The following is a 20,186-nucleotide window of genomic DNA, read 5'->3' as shown; positions in this document are numbered from 1 at the left end:
TTATATATCGGCAGGAAAGCTGCAGTAAGAAAAGTCTACCTATACGCGTATGAATACACATCAACCCACGTTGCTCAAAATTTAAGACAAAATTAAGAATGAAAAACGAAAAAATAGCATAATCAGTCGCCTTAGCCGTGGAATGCGATTTTCTTCTTCTTCAACTACCCTACTGATTCATTAATCGCTCGCCTTCATCTTCTAAGGTCAGTATTTTCGATTTTCTATAATTTTGTTTGCTCAAATCTAACATTTATTTATGCATTTTAATCGTCATTTCATGTAAATATTCCATGAAATTCCGTGTTTTTCATGGATGTATCTATGTATACACAGTGTAAGTGCGCAACGACTGAGAAGACCGCGAAAACTCGTAGGTAATCTATATTTTTATTTTTTTTAGTGATAACTGATGTTTGTTTGGACGTTTGACAAGTAAGCTTATTATGAACTACACGTAATAAGTTAAAATAAAAGATCTAGAATCGAAAAATAATTGAGCTGTGAAATACTAAATCCAGGTTTCAATTTGATACACAACATTGTTATTTTCAGAGCTGTCAGGGATACAATTCCTACTAGAAATGGAAAGGATCTAATTATTGTTGTCCAAAGCTGATTTTCGAATTTGTTCTATGTACCTTTTACAATTCTTATACCATTTGTGGACAATTGAACCAGAAAAAAGGAGGTTTCAATTTAGCTTCAGGGGTTAGGGATTGAAACCTAGAAATAGATATTTTCGCTTCCTTTTATGAGCTAGACATAAAATATTTTTCCAACACTAGCACTGAACTGTTCGAGGTAGAAAATTTCGAACAATACTAAGTGGATTCGATCAGATAAAGAAAATTAACTAGTGGGGCATTCAATGGTTTTATTTAGCATGAAGCCACTGTAAAATGTTGTTCGCTGGTAACCAACTTTTGCAATGAAATTATGTGGAAATGGATGGTTTTGGAAACAATTTGGTAGGATTTACTTGATTTAACACTTCTCATACAGGATGATTGATTTATACCTTGTATGCATTATAAACTGGGAGAAATCTTACCCAGCTCAAAAGAAATTGAGGTCATCAAATGATGAAGAAATATGGTTGAAAACAAGTTTTAAGAAGCTAGAAGTGTATAAGACTAATATAGTCGTTTCAAATAGAAGCTCAGAAGTTTTGACACAAGATACATGAGATAAATGTAGGAAGTATTATAAAACACAGTAGAGGAGCTTGTTCACTTTCCGATTTGGAGGATTTCCATATAGTTTCACAGAGACACATATTTTTGTGCATTGTTTAATTCTAGCTGTAATTTGTTGTGTGATATACTCTGTTGTACAAATTGGCTATCATCCTATATCAACAGGGTGCTGGAATATGCAACTTTAGTTGTATGCAAAGGTTTAGAAGTCTGTCATAATGGCCTCAAGAGCAATATTGCGAAGGAAAAAGTTTCTTTTAGACTCCCTTAATCAGCACAATTGCTTGGTTCGAGGGTTTTCAAGTTTTGATCATGGAAGTTCATATTGGGTTCCTTCTTCACGGAAGAGCTGGGTGGTGAGCTATTCATCTTCAAGTACCAATCATGTCAATGAAGAGGATTCACATTCTCTAAGCATTGATGAAGCTAGAAGTACTTTGACAAAAGAATTTCTTAGGCGTAATTTTTCTGGTATTCCAACTTTGGGCTGCGGAATTGGAAGATCAGGTGTTCTTTCCCCATTGGGAGCCAGGTGGACTATAGATTATGCACGCTATGTTTCCACTGCTGCAGCAGGTCAGCCCGAATTAGGAGGTAGTGGTGACGATAAAAATGAAGAACCAGCCATGAAGCAGAAAAAGGAAGCTTCACCAGAAGAATGTGACCAGGCAGTTGAAGGTTTAAGCACTGTCAAAGCCAAAGCCAAAGCCAAGCAGCTGCAAGATTCCCAGAAGGGTGCTAAACCTGTACTGAAGAGAATGTGGGCTATGCTTTTAGGGATTGGTCCTGCTTTAAGGGCTGTTGCTTCAATGAGCAGGTATACTTTTGTGTTTTTCTTTTTGGTGTCAGGAGACATTTCTAGGATCTCTTTTTCTTAGTCTCTGCTCTCCTTAATTCAGGGAGGATTGGGCAAAAAAGTTGAGGCACTGGAAGGATGAGTTTAAATCCACAATGCAGCACTACTGGTTGGGTACGAAACTACTTTGGGCTGATGTGAGAATAAGTTCAAGGCTATTGTTAAAACTTGCTAGTGGGAAGACTCTTTCCAGGAGGGAGAGGCAACAACTGACGCGAACAACAGCCGACATTTTTAGGCTAGTTCCTGTTGCAGTTTTTATTATTGTTCCATTCATGGAGTTCTTGCTGCCAGTTTTCCTGAAATTGTTTCCCAAAATCAATTTATTTATTCTGTTTCCCAGCAGTCCCTGAGCTTTAAAACTTTTTCAAATATAATCACTATAAATTTTTTTCCTAACCATCACTTTACTTTTAATTTTTACTGAACTTTAAACTAAGTTTCACATTTGTCACCGCAAATCGTTTGAAAATTTAAAGATTTTGTTTTGTCATGTTATCAAAATCGTTAATTTGCAAATGAAATGAGACAAAATGATGCATAGAAAATAATGCTAAAAGCTATATTGGGTCCTCAAAAAAAATACTTTAAGCCCGTATTTGACACTCATTAAAACAAAACTTTTTTTTTTCTCAAATTCATTTTCAATTACACATTCTCAAAATTAAATATTCTGCATGTAAATTCAAAACATTTTCCTACATTGTAGTCACACATCCTCCAAAAAAATCACTATTCAAAAATTCATTTTCTCAAAACAACTCATTTTAATGGTTGTCAAACGCAGTCTAAGTTTAATAACGGTTGACAGGGTCAAGAATGTTGTGCTCTTCATTCGTGTGGCAAAAAGCAGTTGAGCTCGAAAAAAAATTTGCTAAAATTTAAAATGACTTTCTTTGAGAAAGAAGCAAAGCCAAACATGCTCGGTCACCGTAGCTAATAGAATAGACCTCAGAACCACCGTATAAACTCTCATACCAATTTACGTCTGTTATGGACCTTATGGTCCTTTTCTTATTTCCTTTTCATTAAATAATTCTATGGACAACAAATTACTGAAAGATACAATAATTGATTGATTAATAAATAAAAAGAAAATTAAATAACATACTAACCAAAAGTTTCAAGAATTCAACTAATTTTCTTGTTCACAAGTCACAGTTGGCAGAAAGGAATAACCAAAAAAGAGACAGCCAAGAAATATCACAACAGGGTACAAAAGAAATTTTACGACGTGTTTGGTACAGAGTATGATACGATGGATAGTATCATCAATAAGGAAGTTACAATCTTGTTATTATACTGTACAAACGTGCGTGTCCACTACTACCTAATATGCACCTAATATTTGAGCTAAATGATTGGTATGAAGTCATTATGAGTAAAAGATTTATCGAGAAAATAGGATAAACCAGATGCAAAGCTTCCACTTTCACAATCTATTGCTTTAAGAGCTTCCACCTATTCTGTAAAATGGATCTTGTTGCTCACTCTCTTGATAAAACTCAGCTCTGATAATTTATACCGCAACAGATTTTATATGGTACAGCATTAATCAGAAGTTATTCGTCAAAACTTGAAAATTACACATCACTCAATTACTGTGCTGTGTTTAGTAATGTCAAAACCAAACAGAGCACAACCTTATGACTGAAAATTTGAACCAAATATTCATCTTACATGATCATTACCAGCATAAGACCTTCAGCGACATAGATGTAGCGCTGGAACAATAAGACAGCAGGGGGAATCTGATGGTCCTTCCCCATTTCCTTCACAAAATCTCTCTTCTTTGTTTTATGTCTACCTGGTCAGAAAGCTTAGGTCTTGGAAGATTTCAAAAGCAACATCCAGCATCTTCCATTGGAGAATTATAGGAAAGTCTAACATTATCTCTTTCCCAGTAGAGCAATTTTCCTGCAGGAACAATTAGTACAACAGGGATCTTTCATCTGCAATTGAACTAAGTGAATTACTAATGAACTGTCTGCATGCAAGAACTTTAGACAACATGAGGGATCCAGTGAGAACCTTCATAATTAGCTTACATTAAGTCCAAACTGACATGGTTTTTACTTTAAAATTGATTCCTAAGCCCAAAATTTCATTTCATTTTTGGAAAATCCACTAGGTTCACTCTTTCATTAATTCATTACATCACATTTTCTGTTTCTAGATTATTATTCAATTCCTATGTGGATTTGCAGATATATGGAAGCTAAGAACAATATATCTTCTATCTTAAATTATTTTGCAGTTCCATCTCTTCTAATTTTCAATCAATCTAAAAGGCAAGAACTCCATGACCCATCCTGTTAATAGTTTGTAAATACCTTTAAAAACTAAACATGCATAGCTTTCTTAAACCAGCAGTCTTGGAATATTCAAAAACTTTAAAACCGGCCAACATATATTGAAAAACCCTCCGGTGTGGAAGCATGTTTCTAATTTGGCACTTTGAAACTAAGGGAAGAAGCATGGATCAGGGCATGACATAACTTGATAGGGCTGGACAAAACTCTTGAATCGAATCGGATCAATCAGGATCCAAATCGAGCTATTCTTTTTAAATTAAATACCCGAACGGATATCTGAATTGAGAATCGAATGGTTCAGTTCATTTCGGTTCTCGGTTCCAGACCAAAGAACCGAATAAGAATCGAATCTCCCTTGTTTTTAAATTTATTTATCTTAAATAACCCAAATTATTTTATTTTTTCTAAATTAATTTGTTAATAAATTTGCTAACAAATTAATTTATCTCAAACCCAAAATATAATTTTTCTATTTCTAATGTTCAGCACAATCCCAACTTAATCAAATTGACATAAGTTTTATCTAAATCTATTATTTTACAATAGTGTTATTTCTAAAGTTTTGGAAAAATCGAATTGGAAGCTTGGCTACGCCTCTCTTCATTATTGTAAGTTTGCTATATTCCCCTTTCTGTAACTTTAACAATCAAATCTATGAAAAACTCAACAAAGATATGCACAAATAATACATAAAATTGGACTATGTTATTTTGTAAAAGTTATGATCGAACATATTATTAGTTGAATTAATGTAGTGTTTTTGTAAATATTAAGAAAATTTAATTACTAAATGGAACTCATGAACCAAATGGAACCGAACCGAATAGAACCAAATCCATACGATTTTTATAATTAATTTTGAACCCAATGGTTCTACTTGCCAAACATCGGACAATTTGGGTTTGGTTCGATTCTCTTTAGAACCAACGAATCGAACATAAATTGGACCATGTCCAGCCCTACAACTTGAGCATGCCAACACAGGATTTTCAAAAAAGTAGGACATTGACATGTCGATTTAATTCTTTAAAGTTATACATATGTGTGTTATATTTTTATTTCTCTACTTTTCTAGTTTTCAATAGAATCAAAACTTTTCTTTTAATTTGGATTTTTGTAGGTGAAATATTTTGAATAAGAGTGGCGATTGGTTATATTTAGGTAATTATGGGTTAAACTCTATCCAATGCATGAAAGAAAATATATATGATAAATATAAAACCAATTTAGCCCCTGTTTGAGCCACATTTTTACCTCATTAAAATGAAAAATATGACCGTTATCCATCACATCAAGTCACCATTTTTGAATTTCTATCTCTGGTGTGGGGCCCATAACGGCTCTATTTCTCATTATAATGTGGCTCAAACATGCTCATTATTATTATTATTATTATTATTTATATTTATGACAACGCCATATTAATTCAACTATAATATGTTCAATCTTAGCTTTTACAAAATAACTTAGTCCAATCCCGTGATATCTTTTGTACCTTTCTTTGTTGAGTTCATAGATTTGACTCTTAAAATCACAAGAATAAAGAGATAGCAAGTTCACAATAATGAAGAGGCACAATTGAGCTTCCAATTCGATTTCACCAAAACAGTAGCAATTGTAGAATAAGAGATTTTTGGTAAAAGTTAAGTCAATTTGATTAAGTTGGGCTTGGTTGAAAATTAGAAATAGGAAAATCATATTTTGGGTTTGGGTTAATTAATTAGCAAATTTATTTAAAAAATAAAATAATTTTGACGGAGATTCGGTTCTTGGTCTAGAACCGAGAATTGAACTGAACTCGTCGGTTCTCGATTTAGATACTCGTTTGGATATTTAATTTAAGAAAAACGGCTCAATTTGGTTCTGTTCAATTCAATCTGATTGGTTTGAGAGTTTTGTCCAGCCTAGTTCTAGAAAAATAATATTTTTCCTAAGATCAACCACATAATTAGTTATGGTACACCTATTTCTTTTTATGTGACTCTGATTCTGTGTTGGTGGATCAATGAGGAAAAGGAGAGTAGCTCCAGATCTTGCTATGTGTATAACTATTTTTAACATTATTGTGCTCTTTCCTGGAATTATAATGAAGTTGCAGTAAGATTTGTTTTCGTGGAGGGCCATAGGTTTGTAAACACTTGAATATACTCAAAATTATACTTAGACTGAGAAAACTCCTCTTGGAAATGAATATTTTCCTGGGTTGCCCTTCCTTTTTAGCCTTATGATTGACACGTTTAAATTCTCTCCTTGCGCATAACTGCAACCTACATATTGATGCTACTATGAACAAATTGACGCACTCCCCTTCATTTTGTTGATAATCTAGTTTCAGGTTTGTGTTGTAACAATTTTATATCTTTCTCAACCAGCAAGATGAATTTATTCTGTTGATATGCCCTTTTGATAAATTGTGGATTTCTATTTCAATACTTCGTGTTTTGTTTCTGCAGCTGCGAGATTGGCTGGACTTATCTCTCAACCATTCAGTACCGTCTTCTTTGTTAATTCTTTCTAGGTAACCTAAAAATTTCCTCTGTCTGCATGACTTCGAGTTATTAAACAGTAGGTAAACTTCTTTTCGTGTTCTGTCACCCTCTTCCAGAGCTTTCAGTGTGTCTGGTAAAGTGAAGCCAGAGGAAGCTGTTCAAGCTACACTCTCCTCACTGCCCGATGAAGTGGTGGACACTGTAGGAGTTACAGCTTTACCATCTGAAGATTCTGTTTCAGAAAGGAGGAGGAAGTTAGAGTTCCTAGAAATGCAAGAAGAACTAATCAAGGTTTGGATTTTGTTTGCTTTCTCTTTTAATGGACTCTTATGAAAAGAGATATGGTTTCAGTAAATAAACTGTTGAATTGAAAAATTGACAGCTCAAAAATCTGATCTCAATTTATTTGATAACAGTGGGTTGTTATGTCCTCTCACAGCATAGTACCCTTCAAGTACTTAATACCTTTTGTGCTCTTCAAGTGCTCAAGTTGCTGAAAATATTTTTGACAAAACTGAAAAAAGTTTTGGACTTTGATCAACAGATATTTTTAACTACTGTGCATATGATGAAACAGGACCGAAAATTCTCACTGCCTTGCCTATGTTAGATCTAGATTTACTGTATGGACATTGCAGTTCTTGAGACCTCTCATAGATTATTATATCCCTGAAAATGCCGCATTAGGGCTTGTCCAAGTAGCAATCCCCATCCCAGCAATCCTTAGTAATTCACGCCTATCTTTAACATATGTATTTCTTCAGCGTCATATTTTATATGAAATAATGAGTTAAAAGCACTGTGCCGCAACTGTCCATGTCCAAAATATGTTGACAATGTTGAAAGTTTGCTCAGTACGAGTTTCCTTTTATTTGGTAAATTTTTATTCTAGCAGTTCAGAATTTCGCCTTTATCTTGCTTTTTAGTTAGTAAACTTAAATTTGTTGATTAAAGGAGGAGGAAGAGAAAGAGGAAGAGGAGCAAGCTAGGTTGAAGGAATCTGCTTCAAGGCAGAAGGATGTGGCTTTGGAAGAGATGATGACTGCAACGGCTAAAGAAGCAAAAGAAAGAGAATCAGAAAAATCTTTGGACAAGCAAGAGCAACTTTGTGAGCTAAGTCGTGCATTGGCTGTTTTAGCATCAGCATCTGTAAGAATTGAGTGCGAGCTGTTCATAGTTTACATATTCCTTAAGTGTTAATATTCCATAAAAATACTTGCTTGGCTGCTTTCAGTCTGTGAGCAGGGAGCGGGAGGAGTTCTTGAGACTTGTCAATAAAGAGGTAATAATATATAACATTTTGTTGTAACGGATTTATGCAGTAGCCTAAATTTAAAGCCTAGGAGGAGGCAAATAGGCCATTATTTGTGCTGTAGCCATTTTGAACGAGATTGGCGGTTGCTAATATTTTAGAGTTGGTTTTTTAACACCCTTCATTCCTTATTTCTTTTAGTCTTGTCTAATTGCATATTCATCTTTTCCCCCAATTTTTCAATTATTTTTTCGGTCACATCCGTTAATCCCAACCTGTTCCTGGATCCTTCACCCTTCTTCCTTACATTTGCATTCTGTGTGGTTTATAGATGTCCCATGTTCTTTATTTGTGACATCTATGGCAGTTCTGTAGGACCACTCAGTGAGCTCAGGATGTATATTTCATCAACCAATTCATTCTTTGACTTTCCCATAGTTGTCGGTTTTCTTCCATATTCACCCTAATCAAATGAAGTAATGCCTTATCTGTTACTTTTAGTTAATGTCTACCTGCACAGAATTATGTTCATGGATGTCAAGCTATTGGATTTAATCCTGTAACTATAGTTGCCACACGTAGTTTTGTGGTTAGAGAATCATTTAAGCGACATCAGTATGTCTGAGTCCAAATCATAAATAATTTTTTGTTGACTTCTATAATTTGTCTTGGGTTATTTTGTGGATGGCTTTTTCAATCGACAATTATTAACTTCTTCATTCTCACTCTTAATATCTTACAATGCCTTCCACTTTCTTTCCTTACCACTTGGACTAAAGTTCGAAACAACAACATGTGTTGTTTCAAGTTAACATGTTGTTACAATTGTTTTTTGGGGGCACCCTGTGGCTTTCAGGAATGTTATGAATGTGGTTGTTTTGCTCAACTCATCTACATTATGCACAGCATGTCTTGAGCATATATCTAAGTGGCATCTGCCAGGTGAGCGCTTGAGTCGCGTTATGTTTATTGGTAATATTTTATTTGCAGGTAGAGTTGTACAATAGCATAGTGGAGAAAGAGGGTACGGACGGAGAAGAAGAAGCCAGAAAGGCATATAAAGCTGCAAGAGAGGACAGTGGCCGAGCTGATGAGCAAGCTGCGGGCGACAAAGTTTCTTCAGCTCTAATAGACAGGGTTAGACACTTTCAGACAATCTGGATTTGCTACTTCAATCTACTATGCATTGCCTTCCAGTTTAGAAGCCAGTTACCATTTGGATTGAGATGTATGCAATATATAGATGATTAGTCATATGTTAATTGGGATTTCCTCTTTTTAGGTTGATGCTATGCTCCAAAAGCTTGAACAAGAGATTGACGATGTGGATGCAAAAATTGGCGATCGATGGCGATTGCTTGACAGGTACAATTTGGAGTTTGCAGTAGTTGGATTTGAGTATTTTATTCAACATACAAGTTTGATAAATGGATATGTAATTCTAAGAATTTGATTCTTCATGTTAGTTCATACAGCGTTCAAATTCCTGATGATTTTGGTTGTCATTCACAAGCTCTATGACCACCCACCTGGGCAAAGGGATGTTCTACAATATTTTATTTCTAATTGAAGGCTACATAAGTAAAAATTCACATTAAAATTGAAGCACTTGATGAAAGATGTTCATGACATCTTGACAGAAAAATGAATAGTGTTACATTGATGTTTCTTCCAGCTCAAACCAATTGTGGCATACGGTTTACATATTGTGCTTTTTATTTAATTTGTTTTCCATCTATCTACCTATTGGTGTGATGAAAAACTCCCGGAAATAATTGGGTTCCATACTTTTATGGGCGCAGGGATTATGATGGCAAAGTAACTCCGGAAGAGGTGGCATCTGCTGCTATGTACCTGAAGGACACCTTGGACAAGGAGGGTATACAAGAACTCATTGGCAACCTTTCCAAAGATAGAGGTTGCTCACTCCTCTATGTTTTCTCATTCTGGTTCTATCATATTTTGCTTAATGAAATATATGCTTGGAACTTATGCTAACCTGTGAATTCTTGTATTATCTGTGGAACTGGACAGTGTGATGAATGGAGTTTTAGTTCTTTTTCTCTACTTAATACTGTCCAGTACTATGCAATCATCTCTGACAACGTGCTATTCAATGTCTTTTGTTTCTTTTCCTGGAGATGCACTAGAATTATCTAATGATGTTCAAAAGACTTTGTTGCTGGCTTGTGAAACTCAAGATGTGACAGCTATTTTAACATTGTTGCTAAAAATCAGGTTATATTGTTGAAGGAAATAGAATTAGTGTCATTATGAAAACGTGATCATATTCCAACTGCTCACTAGGATTGAATTCTGCTCTGGAATAAAGCTTCTTTGCCAGAATGATTTGACAAGAAGTTTGACATAATTGCATGTGGCAATTAATAATTGGATGAAAAAGTTGACCGTGTTTTAAACTGTCCATTGATAGAATGTCTCGTTGCATTATGTCAAACTTTATGCCAACCTTGACGTTAATGTAGCATGATTGTTCTACTCTGTTATGCTTCTTAAATGTAACTGTAGCTCTTATTTTTCCTTGTCATTGCTGTCCCAGATTACTCTAAAAGTTTATAATACCCCTTTGATTTGATGTTTCTGCTTGCAGAAGGAAAGATTCTTGTGGAAGATATTATCAAATTAGCCAATCAGACAGAAGACGTCGAAACAGCTGAAGCAGGGAAGCCATAATACCTTTTTCAGTTGACAATAATATTTTTCTATGGTTCAATCTGAACTTTAACTCGAGATTGAGTTTTCGACTTGGGTTTTGCCCTTAGCAAAGAAAGTGATGCTTCTTTAAAACCTTTCATAGAATAATTTGCTATTATTGGCTTGATTTTGATAATAGAAGAATTAATGTTGTGAGCATACCTGAATACCAGTTTTGTAGCCGTTATGTTCCTGTATATGACATGAGATCGAAAATTTACGGTTATTGAGAAATAAGATACTAGTCATCATATTAGAATTGAATTGTGTGTGTTTTCCTCTTTTGGAACATTCTGGATGCATTGTTTCTCGTTGTTATGGTCGAGAACAAGAAAAACTTTGTTGTATTTCTTTTTATTTGCGACCCAAGTATTATATACTAGTCTACTATGTGTTTCATAGATCTTGCTTTTACACGAAACTGAATAAGGTTGTCCCGAAATTAATTGTTTGGATTGGTGGAGGTTAATATGCGGGAGGTACGTTTTGTAAGGTGTATGGTAAAGTTTTGAATTTGGGATGAATGAAATTTAAAATTAAATTTGGTCAACCGAAAAGTTAGTCTAATCTTTTTAGATACTACGTATCAACAGTGTGTTTGGTGTAGAGTGAAACAATAGATATTTTTATCTGTACTGAAAAGTGGAAAATATTTTTACTGGATACTATTAATAACTGTAATATAATTAAAGCCTCAAGGGTCAAGTATAAATTCGTGTTGGAAGGACGATAGCTGTCACCCAACGTGGGTCATTTAATCTCGGGTCAGGGCCAGCCCCTTTTATCAGTGGTCGGGCCTTATTCAGCTGTTTTAATGCACAAGCAACGTTTTTTAAAATACCAGAAATATTTTTCAAGAAAGTACCATTGTTATTATTTTTAAAAATATTAGCTCCTCTAGGAGGTAGTTTCAACCTTGCTGGCAGTCGCAGTGTGAGGGTTCGATTCCTAAGATATGAAATTGGACTCTTTGTGGGTACCAGTGTACGGACAAGCTTTTATTTCCTGAACTTAAGATTGGGGTTCAACCTTTTAAAAAAAATATTAATAGGGTTGGTGGGCCCATTCCATGTGATGTACTGACCAACCATGTCTTATATGACTCTGGGCCCTCTGACCTCTGCATATAGATGGGCTCCCGGCCCATTGCCACCATTATAATGTTTGGAAAAATTGCATTATAGGTCTCTAACTTATAATTTAAATAAAAGTTAAGTCTTTAAGTTAAAAAATAAAATCAATCTTTCATCGTATCAATCTTAAGTCCCAACTATATGAACTTACTAAACTTTTTCAAAGTTACGTGCTAATTTAGTACTTGAATAATACATAAAGAACTGTTAGTGAAACTTTTATTTGCATGCTGAATAAAATGGGAAAAAAGGGGGAAAAAAAAGAATGATTTAAGAAACAGAAAAGAGAAAAATGTTAACATTAATCTAGAGAGCAAGAAGCCAATCGGACCTTGACCAAGCCCGGCCCTTAAAGAGATATCATTTTCCCTTTAAATTTTACTTCAGAATGAGTGCGTTTGATTATGAGTAAATAATTTGCATGGAAAAAAATAAATTATAGATAATTCAATTCTTAGAACTTATTTATACAAAATTATTAATTAAATGTGTTTGATTGATTTATTTTCAATCTAAAAAATGATATACTTTTCTATTTTTTTTTATTTGTTTATAGATGAGAAAGGGATAAATGAGAGAAAAAAAGAAAAGTGAATTATTTGAAATATAAAAACCATCTTGCCTGGAGAAAAATTTTCCCTTATTTTTGGAAAAAATATAATGACATGATCAAAAGCTGAATTTTTTTTTTATGAATAAAATTATCAATCAAACACTTTAAATAGTAAAAATTTGAAAGAAAAATAAAGCCTCTTTAAAAAAGGCGAAAAAAAAAGAAGGAAAAAAAGAAAGGTCTGCGACTCTATTAAAATAATTGGTTCCTACTGCTTACGCCCTTCGGTCGTAACTCTCTAGATTCCGATCTGTTCCAAAAGAAATAATTCACAATTCCACCAATGACCATGGATCACTCCGACCTCACAACCGAGCAGGTACATACTTACACAACTTATATATCTGATTCTGAATACATTTTTTACAGGAATTTTCCTGAATCAATTGCAGTGATATTTGCAAAATTGTTGAAAACCTATTCGTATTTCGCCTTCATTGATTAAGTAATCAGAAACGACTCTGTATTTACTGTAGTGGTTACTTATTCGGCTTGTTCTGTTCTGAAACATGATTGATTTTTTGGTGATTTGAAGGTTTTAAGGAGGGATATTCCATGGGAGACTTACATGAGTACTAAGTTGATAACTGGAACAGGGCTTCAGCTGTTGAGGCGATATGATAAGAAACCCGAGAATTACAAGGCTCAGTTGCTGGACGATGTAAAAAAATTTACTGTTACTTTCTTCCTTGTTTATTGGAATATAATTAATGATTTATCACTGCCGTGGAATATTAACTTGATGCATGTTTCTCGATTATTTTAAATGCTGTCGTGATTTTCTGTGCATTATGATTGCAATATTTGTAGAAAGGAAAGTACAAAGGTGAGAAAAATGTTATTTGTCTTCTTTTTGTTGGGCCATTGGGAACATAAAAAGAGTAACGTGGAATATCAGCAAGGATAAAATAAATTGTCAAGCTCTTGAAATACTTCCACCCATACGAGTTTGAACCTTGAAGGTGCAAAGACAATGGAAGCTTATTCTGCTACAACGGGTTTATCCTCTTTTGCCTCTTCTAATAGCTGTGCAATGCGACATTTCTTTTCACTTTTCAAAATTTTGAATTACATTTATCTGGGGAAGCTTCTCGAGGAAAATTGTGGAAATCCAATTTTCCTCATTTTCGTTTCTTGTCCATATCCTTTGTTAAATCAAAGATTCAAATGAAGGTTTTCACATTTCAGGATGGATTGAATTCATAAAAAAGCAATTCAAATCTCATAGAATTAATTTTACAACAGACATAACATTAATCTTATTACTAGTTCTCAATCCTTTCTCTAAAGTATGTACCTCTTCAAATTCAAGCTATTTCCAATATTTCCTTCTATCAGTTGCATTTGCTAGCAATGCATCAATAGATTAATTTCTGATGGAATTGGAGCAATTTGATTAATTTCACATTACTTTGAGCCAGTTGTACACATCTGGCCTCTCCCCAGCCAATGTACACGAGCATATTAATTATCTTCAGTCATCTGCTGCACGATTAATGTGGTACAGTGTATGAATGCATTCTCAATGGTGCTAAGGATGATGGCTTTTTTATTCTCATCAGATGTATTGAGCTGGCTTTGATAGATAATTTGAGCTAAATGACTAGTGGGAAAAAATTGTTACAGGATGGTCCATCATACATTCGGGTACTTGTTAGCATTTTGCGCGACATATTCAAGGAAGAAACTGTAGAATATGTTCTGGCCTTGATAGATGAAATGCTTACTGGTAAGCAATAGAGGTATTAGCTTTTTAATTTTTTGTTACTGTTTTACAGAACTCATATGTTTTTCATACCTGTGGCAGCAAACCCAACAAGAGCAAGGCTGTTTCATGACACATCTCTTGCAAACGAAGATACATACGAGCCTTTCCTAAGGCAAGCAATCTTTATTGTTTTGTAAATTTTAGCTGCCTATGTTTATCTGGATGTAACAATATCTGTTGCTATTCACTTGAAGTTTTTTATATAGAGCTCTAGCTTTTTCCTCATCTATATCTACAGCTTCCGACACCCTCAGTCCCAAATAAACAATAAACAACAGGAAAACTAAGTTGTATTCACCATCAAATTTTTTTGTGGGCTATTTAAATGATTTCTAGTACTTTACTTGATCTGGCTCTATATCCACCAAAAGTTCTAATTGAACAATCTTTTGTGACCATGTTAAACAAGGTCAATTTCATTCTATCACTCACAGTTCTGCCTTGTCCAGCTTTATCACATAACATGAACCTTTCAATACCCTTCCCCACCAAAGTAAGAAAAAGAAAAAGAAAAAATGAGGAGAAAAGAAAAGAAAGAAATAAAGAAAGGTAAAGAGTTATATACTTTAAGTTATATACTCTTGAATGGTCATTGAATCTGATGTTGTAAGTAGATTAAGCTGTTCTTCTTGACACGTATCTAGTACTTTCAGTTCATCAAAGCTAGTACTTCTCCTAACTTCCCTTGATGATAAACATGCACCCTCTTTTCTTTTCCAGATTGCTTTGGAAAGGTAACTGGTTTATTCAAGAGAAGAGCTGTAAGATACTTTCTCTGATAGTAAGGTACGAAAAATATCCTCCCTTGTTAATGGTGTTTAATGCTAATTACATTTGTTGTCCTGCTTCTGTGTAACAATCCTGTTTTGGCAATTACAGTGCAAGGCCCAAGCCTCAGGATGCAGCCATTGCAAATGGGTCCTCAAAATCGAAGGAACTCACTACTATTGATGATGTCCTAAAAGGACTTGTGGAGTGGCTTTGCACACAGGTCTGTACTAAGATTTGCATTATGTTTTTGGATTCGTCCAATAAATGTTTGAAGGGATTTATCAGGTCTTGTAGATATAACTAAAGGAATCTTAAAAGCCTTTTTAACATAGGAAAGCTAATTAGCAGTTTTAGGGAACTGTATTATGAATGTCAAACGCCTGAAATTTATAGGGTCGATCAAAAATTAACTAAAGAAACAAAAACAGATAAAAGTGTAGAAATGCCTTTTGAGGGGAAAATTGTTTAAATTATTAAAGATTTTAGGTTATAGCAAGTGGAAAAATGACAAGGCTTAGGTAAAAGAAGAAATACGCTCTTGATAAAATACAGACCTAGTCCATTTAAACTATAAGTTGTCAAATCTATTAGTCTAATTCACTGCTTCCTATGGGAGACAAAATCTGATAAAACAACTGAGAGTGTACATGGAATATCCATTATCTACTTTTGCTCTCGTGGTGCATGGATGCAGTGATAAAGGTGCAAGTTACTATAACAAGCAAAGTAAACTAAAGTTCTAGTTGGTCCTTTGGACCTTCAAAGTTTTAGGCTTAATCTAGTTTCTTTCAACATGTAGGGTATACTAGTGAATAATAAAATATCTTGGCTATCAGAATAAAGACAATGCATGTCTCTATTTTATATTTCTTGGAGAATTAGTCACTGGCAAAAGTTTAAGAATTTGATCTCAAATAACGTTGACACAAGACCATCTGGTGTCTAATCTAAAAATGCACAAGGTGTAGAGTATGCTCAAAGCTTTTTATACAATATCTTTGACAATATTTTATCATCAAGCTTTATGCTCCATTTCAAAATTTTGTTTATGATTAAATTTTTTGTGGTTACTGACACTTCTTCGGTTTATAAATTGGATACACAGATAGAAGTTTAGACTGAAAAGATAAATCCTCTGGTAATATAATTATTTTTGAGAATAATGGTCATACAAAACCTCAGTTTGTAATAAGTTTGGTGAAATATGCATCAAGTTTTTCTTTCACTGGCTTAAGCAGGGAAATATTGTTAGATCTACTTTCATGTGAACCATCCTTGTCCTTTATACTCGTGTATCGATACAGCTGAAGAAGCCTTCTCATCCTAGCCGTGGCATTCCAACAGCAATCAGTTGTCTTGCAACTCTACTTAAAGAGCCTGTTGTGCGATCTTTGTTTGTTCAAGCAGATGGAGTGAAGCTGCTCGTTCCTCTAATTTCTCCAGTTTCCAGTCAACAATCCATTCAGGTAACAGCATGGTTGAGTACAACCACAAGCAAAAGTACCTAACCTCTATACCTAAATTACCTGAGTCCTAGATATTGGTTGGTGGATGGGTTCTCAATATCATCTGGAGTCGTGTAAAGTTGGAATTCTTAAAACTAATATAACAACTTATTTCTGTTTCACTACTTTAAATTTCAACATTTCTGAATCTTGATTTATTCTTGAAACAGCTCCTCTACGAAACATGTCTATGTGTATGGCTTTTGTCTTACTATGAACCTGCAATCGAGCAATTGGGTGCTTCTAGAGCTCTGCCACATTTGATTGAAGTTGTTAAGGGTTCCACAAAAGAAAAGGTGAGTTCCTGTGGGTAATATATGCTGAGATTTACTTGTTTAGGATGACAGCCTGTTTTTGATCTATAACATCTTGTTTGGTCCATTAATTTTTCAGAATGTATTTGTTCTGCTCAATCTCAGCTTATTAATCTTAAAACTTCTTGTACAGGCAGATTTTTTCTATTTAACAGCTGTCTGTGAAATTCTCGCTTCACCTCAGTATGTAACATGCATCCCATCTTTGCTATTAGGTTGTCAGGGTAGTTGTGTTGACCCTTAGGAACTTGCTTCAAAAGGGGACATTTGGTGCTCTGATGATAGATCTAGGACTTCCCCAGCTTGTCCAGAGTTTGAAAGCACAGGCATGGAGTGATGAGGTGAGAGATATTTTTTGATGGTTTCTAACTATGTAATTGGTTGCTTATATATTTCTCGAGTCAAAATTACGGCAAACAGAAAATCTGTTTTCAAAAGGGATAGGTTTTTCCCACAAATTACACAAGGAAACGGTATCAAAGTTTTATTCCCTTTACATTTAGATGAGGCAAACCGGCTAAGGGTTTCTACAAATGCCTATTATGTGGGAAAAGGTCTATCTATTATTTGCTTATGATTTGTCAAGGACATCTAACTGCTGAGATGCCAATGTGAGGCAATGCTTTTATTCTTTTTATGGGTTTGTAGGGAGAAGAAGGGTGGATCAGGTTATCATGTTTATATGACACATATTTATCAAAAAATGGATGGCTATCATTAATTGTTTATAAAAAACTTATGAATGTATGGTAAAACAAATTCACCAATTCATAGAAGCTGTATTTAAAATTAATTACTGCTGTAGTATTATCACACGTCTGTTTTCAGAGTCTTATTTACACGAGCTGCTGTAGAAATCGATCCTGCTTTCATGCGTTTCTCCTCACCCCCTCTTTACCTTCATATTTCAAGTGCTAAAGTGATATGTTTTTTGTAGGATCTGCTGGAAGCTCTGAATCAGCTGGAAGGAGGACTGCAAGATAACATTAAGAAGCTGAGTTCTTTTGATAAGTACAAGCAGGAAGTCCTCCTTGGACATCTGGATTGGTCCCTTATGCACAAAGATCCTATGTTTTGGCGGGAAAATATTACGAAGTTTGAAGAAAATGATTTCCAGGTATTGCCCATCTTCCTGGACAATTGTCATGCCTATTAACTATTCTTGTTTCATCAATTAGTCCCAGAAGTTCTCTCTTATTTTCTTTGTTGTACCCTCCAAGATAAATCATAGGAAAAACTTCTTTCATAAGCCGCCCCAAACGCGATTGTTTTATATATGTAGGTTTAATTATTAACAATGGAGGAGGAATTGAAGAAGATGTAATGCACAGAGTTAAGAGAGGGTTGGATAAAGTGGAGAGGTGCTATGCTAATCCTGCATGATAAGAAAATCCTATAATGTTAACGGACCAGTTTTATAAAATTGTCATTAGATGTGTTATTCTCTATGCTACTGCATTTTCTTTAAAAGACAAAATATCTCTAAGGTAAATGTAGAGGAAATGAGGTTACTAAGATAAGATGTGAGAATGTACGACAACTTGAAGTGGCATCCATTGAGGATAATTTAAGAGAGTGGTGATTTAGGTCGTTGGGACATGATTCGCATAGAATTAAAAACCTCATGTTCATAAGAATGATGCCATCTCAGTACAATATGCTAGTGGAGAAAGGGATAGACCAAAACTAAAACGACTTCTTGCGGTTGCTTAGGATCTAGTTTCTTTGGATCTATTGATAGAGCTATCAATGATCCACATAGAGCAATGAAAAGAATGCATGGAACCAACCAAAAATTTATTAAGATCAAGGTTGATCATTTTCATAATTTTAGTATTTCCTACATTTTAGAAAATAAAAGATCCGACACTTAGATACGTACCCGTACCCTAGTCCGAGTATCATAGGTTTAAGCACCGTTTCATGAATTGCTTTATTGTTATCGTTTCAATACAAAAGTAATATTTAATATCTTGCTACAGATTTTAAGGGTCTTGATCACAATCCTGGACACATCTACTGATCCTCGAACACTAGCCGTTGCTTGCTTTGATCTCTCACAGTTCATTCAGTACCATCCTGCTGGGCGCATCATAGTGACTGACCTCAAAGCAAAAGAACGGGTGATGAAACTGATGAACCATGAAAACCCGGAGGTCACCAAAAATGCCTTGCTTTGCATCCAAAGGCTTTTCCTAGGTGCCAAATATGCAAGCTTTTTACAAGCTTAAGGTTCGACCAGGTTTAAAATTATAATAATTTTAGGATGAAAATTGAAGAATTTGTATGCGGGAGTCATGTACTTCTGTTTGTCTGAGTAATTAATGCACCGTATTTTTTTTTATTTTTTGCTATCAGATATTTGTTATGAGCAACTTGTGGGGGGTTAATTATTATGTTATATGCTGTCAAATAAAGTTATATTTATGTATTTTTTCTTTTCCGATGCTGTTGGAAAATAAAAAAGAGAATACAGTTTGATTACTTTACTGCGTTATGTATTTTGTTTGTATTTAAAGAATGTTCGTTTTGGTTAATGGTTTGACTTAACGGTCATATTTTCAATTTCAAATATGAACGTTGCTCTTCATATCTTTCATATATGTGTATGCCCTTCATCGGCACCACATTCCATAAAGCAAATCAGCCTTTGAATTCTGCATTTTTCCCCCATTTCTCATCAGCAAACCCTAATTTCCCAGATTCTCTTAGAAAGTTGCAAGAAATGGGAGGATTATACATAGAAAATTCTTATGAATCTCATCCTCGCGCTCACAAAGTGTTCCTCTTATGCAATTACATACTCTTAGGTGCAGCCTCTAGTTGCATTTTCTTGACCCTTTCCCTTCGACTAATCCCTTTGCTCTGTGGCTTCTTCTTGATCCTCCTCCACATCACCACCATCACTGGTGCCATTGCTGGCTGCGCTGCTGCATCGTATTAGAAGCAATACCATTTGTATGGTTAGAACACGGTTGGTATGTTAGTGTGCCAGCTGGATGTTAGTTGTATTGTTAGTTACTTTTGGCGCCTATTTATATTGTATAAACTCAGTCATTCCATGTGAATTCAGATAAATAATATTTCAGCATTTCATAGTTCATATTGGCTCTAATATGGTATCAGAGCATATACCTTTCAGCTTTCATCTTCTTCTTCGTCATTTGTAAAATTCACATCTGCGATTTTGTTAGAATGGAATCATCATCATCTGAAGCTAACTCCGATGTGCATTCATCCATGAGCAAGTCCACCA

At 34.7% G+C, this 20,186-nt stretch overlaps 2 protein-coding genes across 3 annotated transcripts; both read left to right on the top strand.

Annotated features, from left to right (window-relative positions):
- The first annotated feature begins 13 nt into the window (after window positions 1-13).
- Window positions 14-11,090, top strand: LOC111406508 (mitochondrial proton/calcium exchanger protein-like). The gene is made up of 17 exons (XM_023035919.1): window positions 14-206; window positions 337-377; window positions 1,365-2,016; window positions 2,099-2,389; window positions 3,217-3,367; window positions 3,461-3,598; window positions 3,764-3,879; window positions 4,263-4,346; window positions 6,381-6,467; window positions 6,724-6,888; window positions 6,976-7,150; window positions 7,814-8,008; window positions 8,094-8,141; window positions 9,102-9,248; window positions 9,394-9,476; window positions 9,914-10,029; window positions 10,723-11,090. The coding sequence occupies exons 3-17, from the start codon at window positions 1,418-1,420 to the stop codon at window positions 10,803-10,805; spliced, it is 2,478 nt and encodes an 825-aa protein (XP_022891687.1). The 5' UTR covers window positions 14-206; window positions 337-377; window positions 1,365-1,417; the 3' UTR covers window positions 10,806-11,090.
- Window positions 11,091-12,735: 1,645 nt separating this feature from the next.
- LOC111405423 (V-type proton ATPase subunit H-like) lies at window positions 12,736-19,373 on the top strand. 2 transcript variants are annotated; one of them, XM_023034287.1, is made up of 11 exons: window positions 12,736-12,891; window positions 13,108-13,233; window positions 14,199-14,301; window positions 14,380-14,452; window positions 15,061-15,126; window positions 15,220-15,331; window positions 16,416-16,577; window positions 16,787-16,912; window positions 17,146-17,271; window positions 17,868-18,047; window positions 18,913-19,373. In XM_023034287.1, the coding sequence occupies exons 1-11, from the start codon at window positions 12,856-12,858 to the stop codon at window positions 19,159-19,161; spliced, it is 1,359 nt and encodes a 452-aa protein (XP_022890055.1). In that variant the 5' UTR covers window positions 12,736-12,855; the 3' UTR covers window positions 19,162-19,373. The 2 variants fall into 2 exon arrangements, with proteins under 2 accessions (XP_022890055.1, XP_022890056.1); XM_023034288.1 differs by lacking the exon at window positions 17,146-17,271.
- Window positions 19,374-20,186: the final 813 nt, after the last annotated feature.

Source organism: Olea europaea, chromosome 12, assembly GCF_002742605.1.
Source record: "Olea europaea var. sylvestris chromosome 12, O_europaea_v1, whole genome shotgun sequence".
Taxonomy (NCBI): Eukaryota; Viridiplantae; Streptophyta; class Magnoliopsida; order Lamiales; family Oleaceae; genus Olea; species Olea europaea.
The sequence above is the reverse complement of the archived record's forward strand: the minus strand, read 5'-3'. Positions and strand labels throughout refer to the sequence as shown.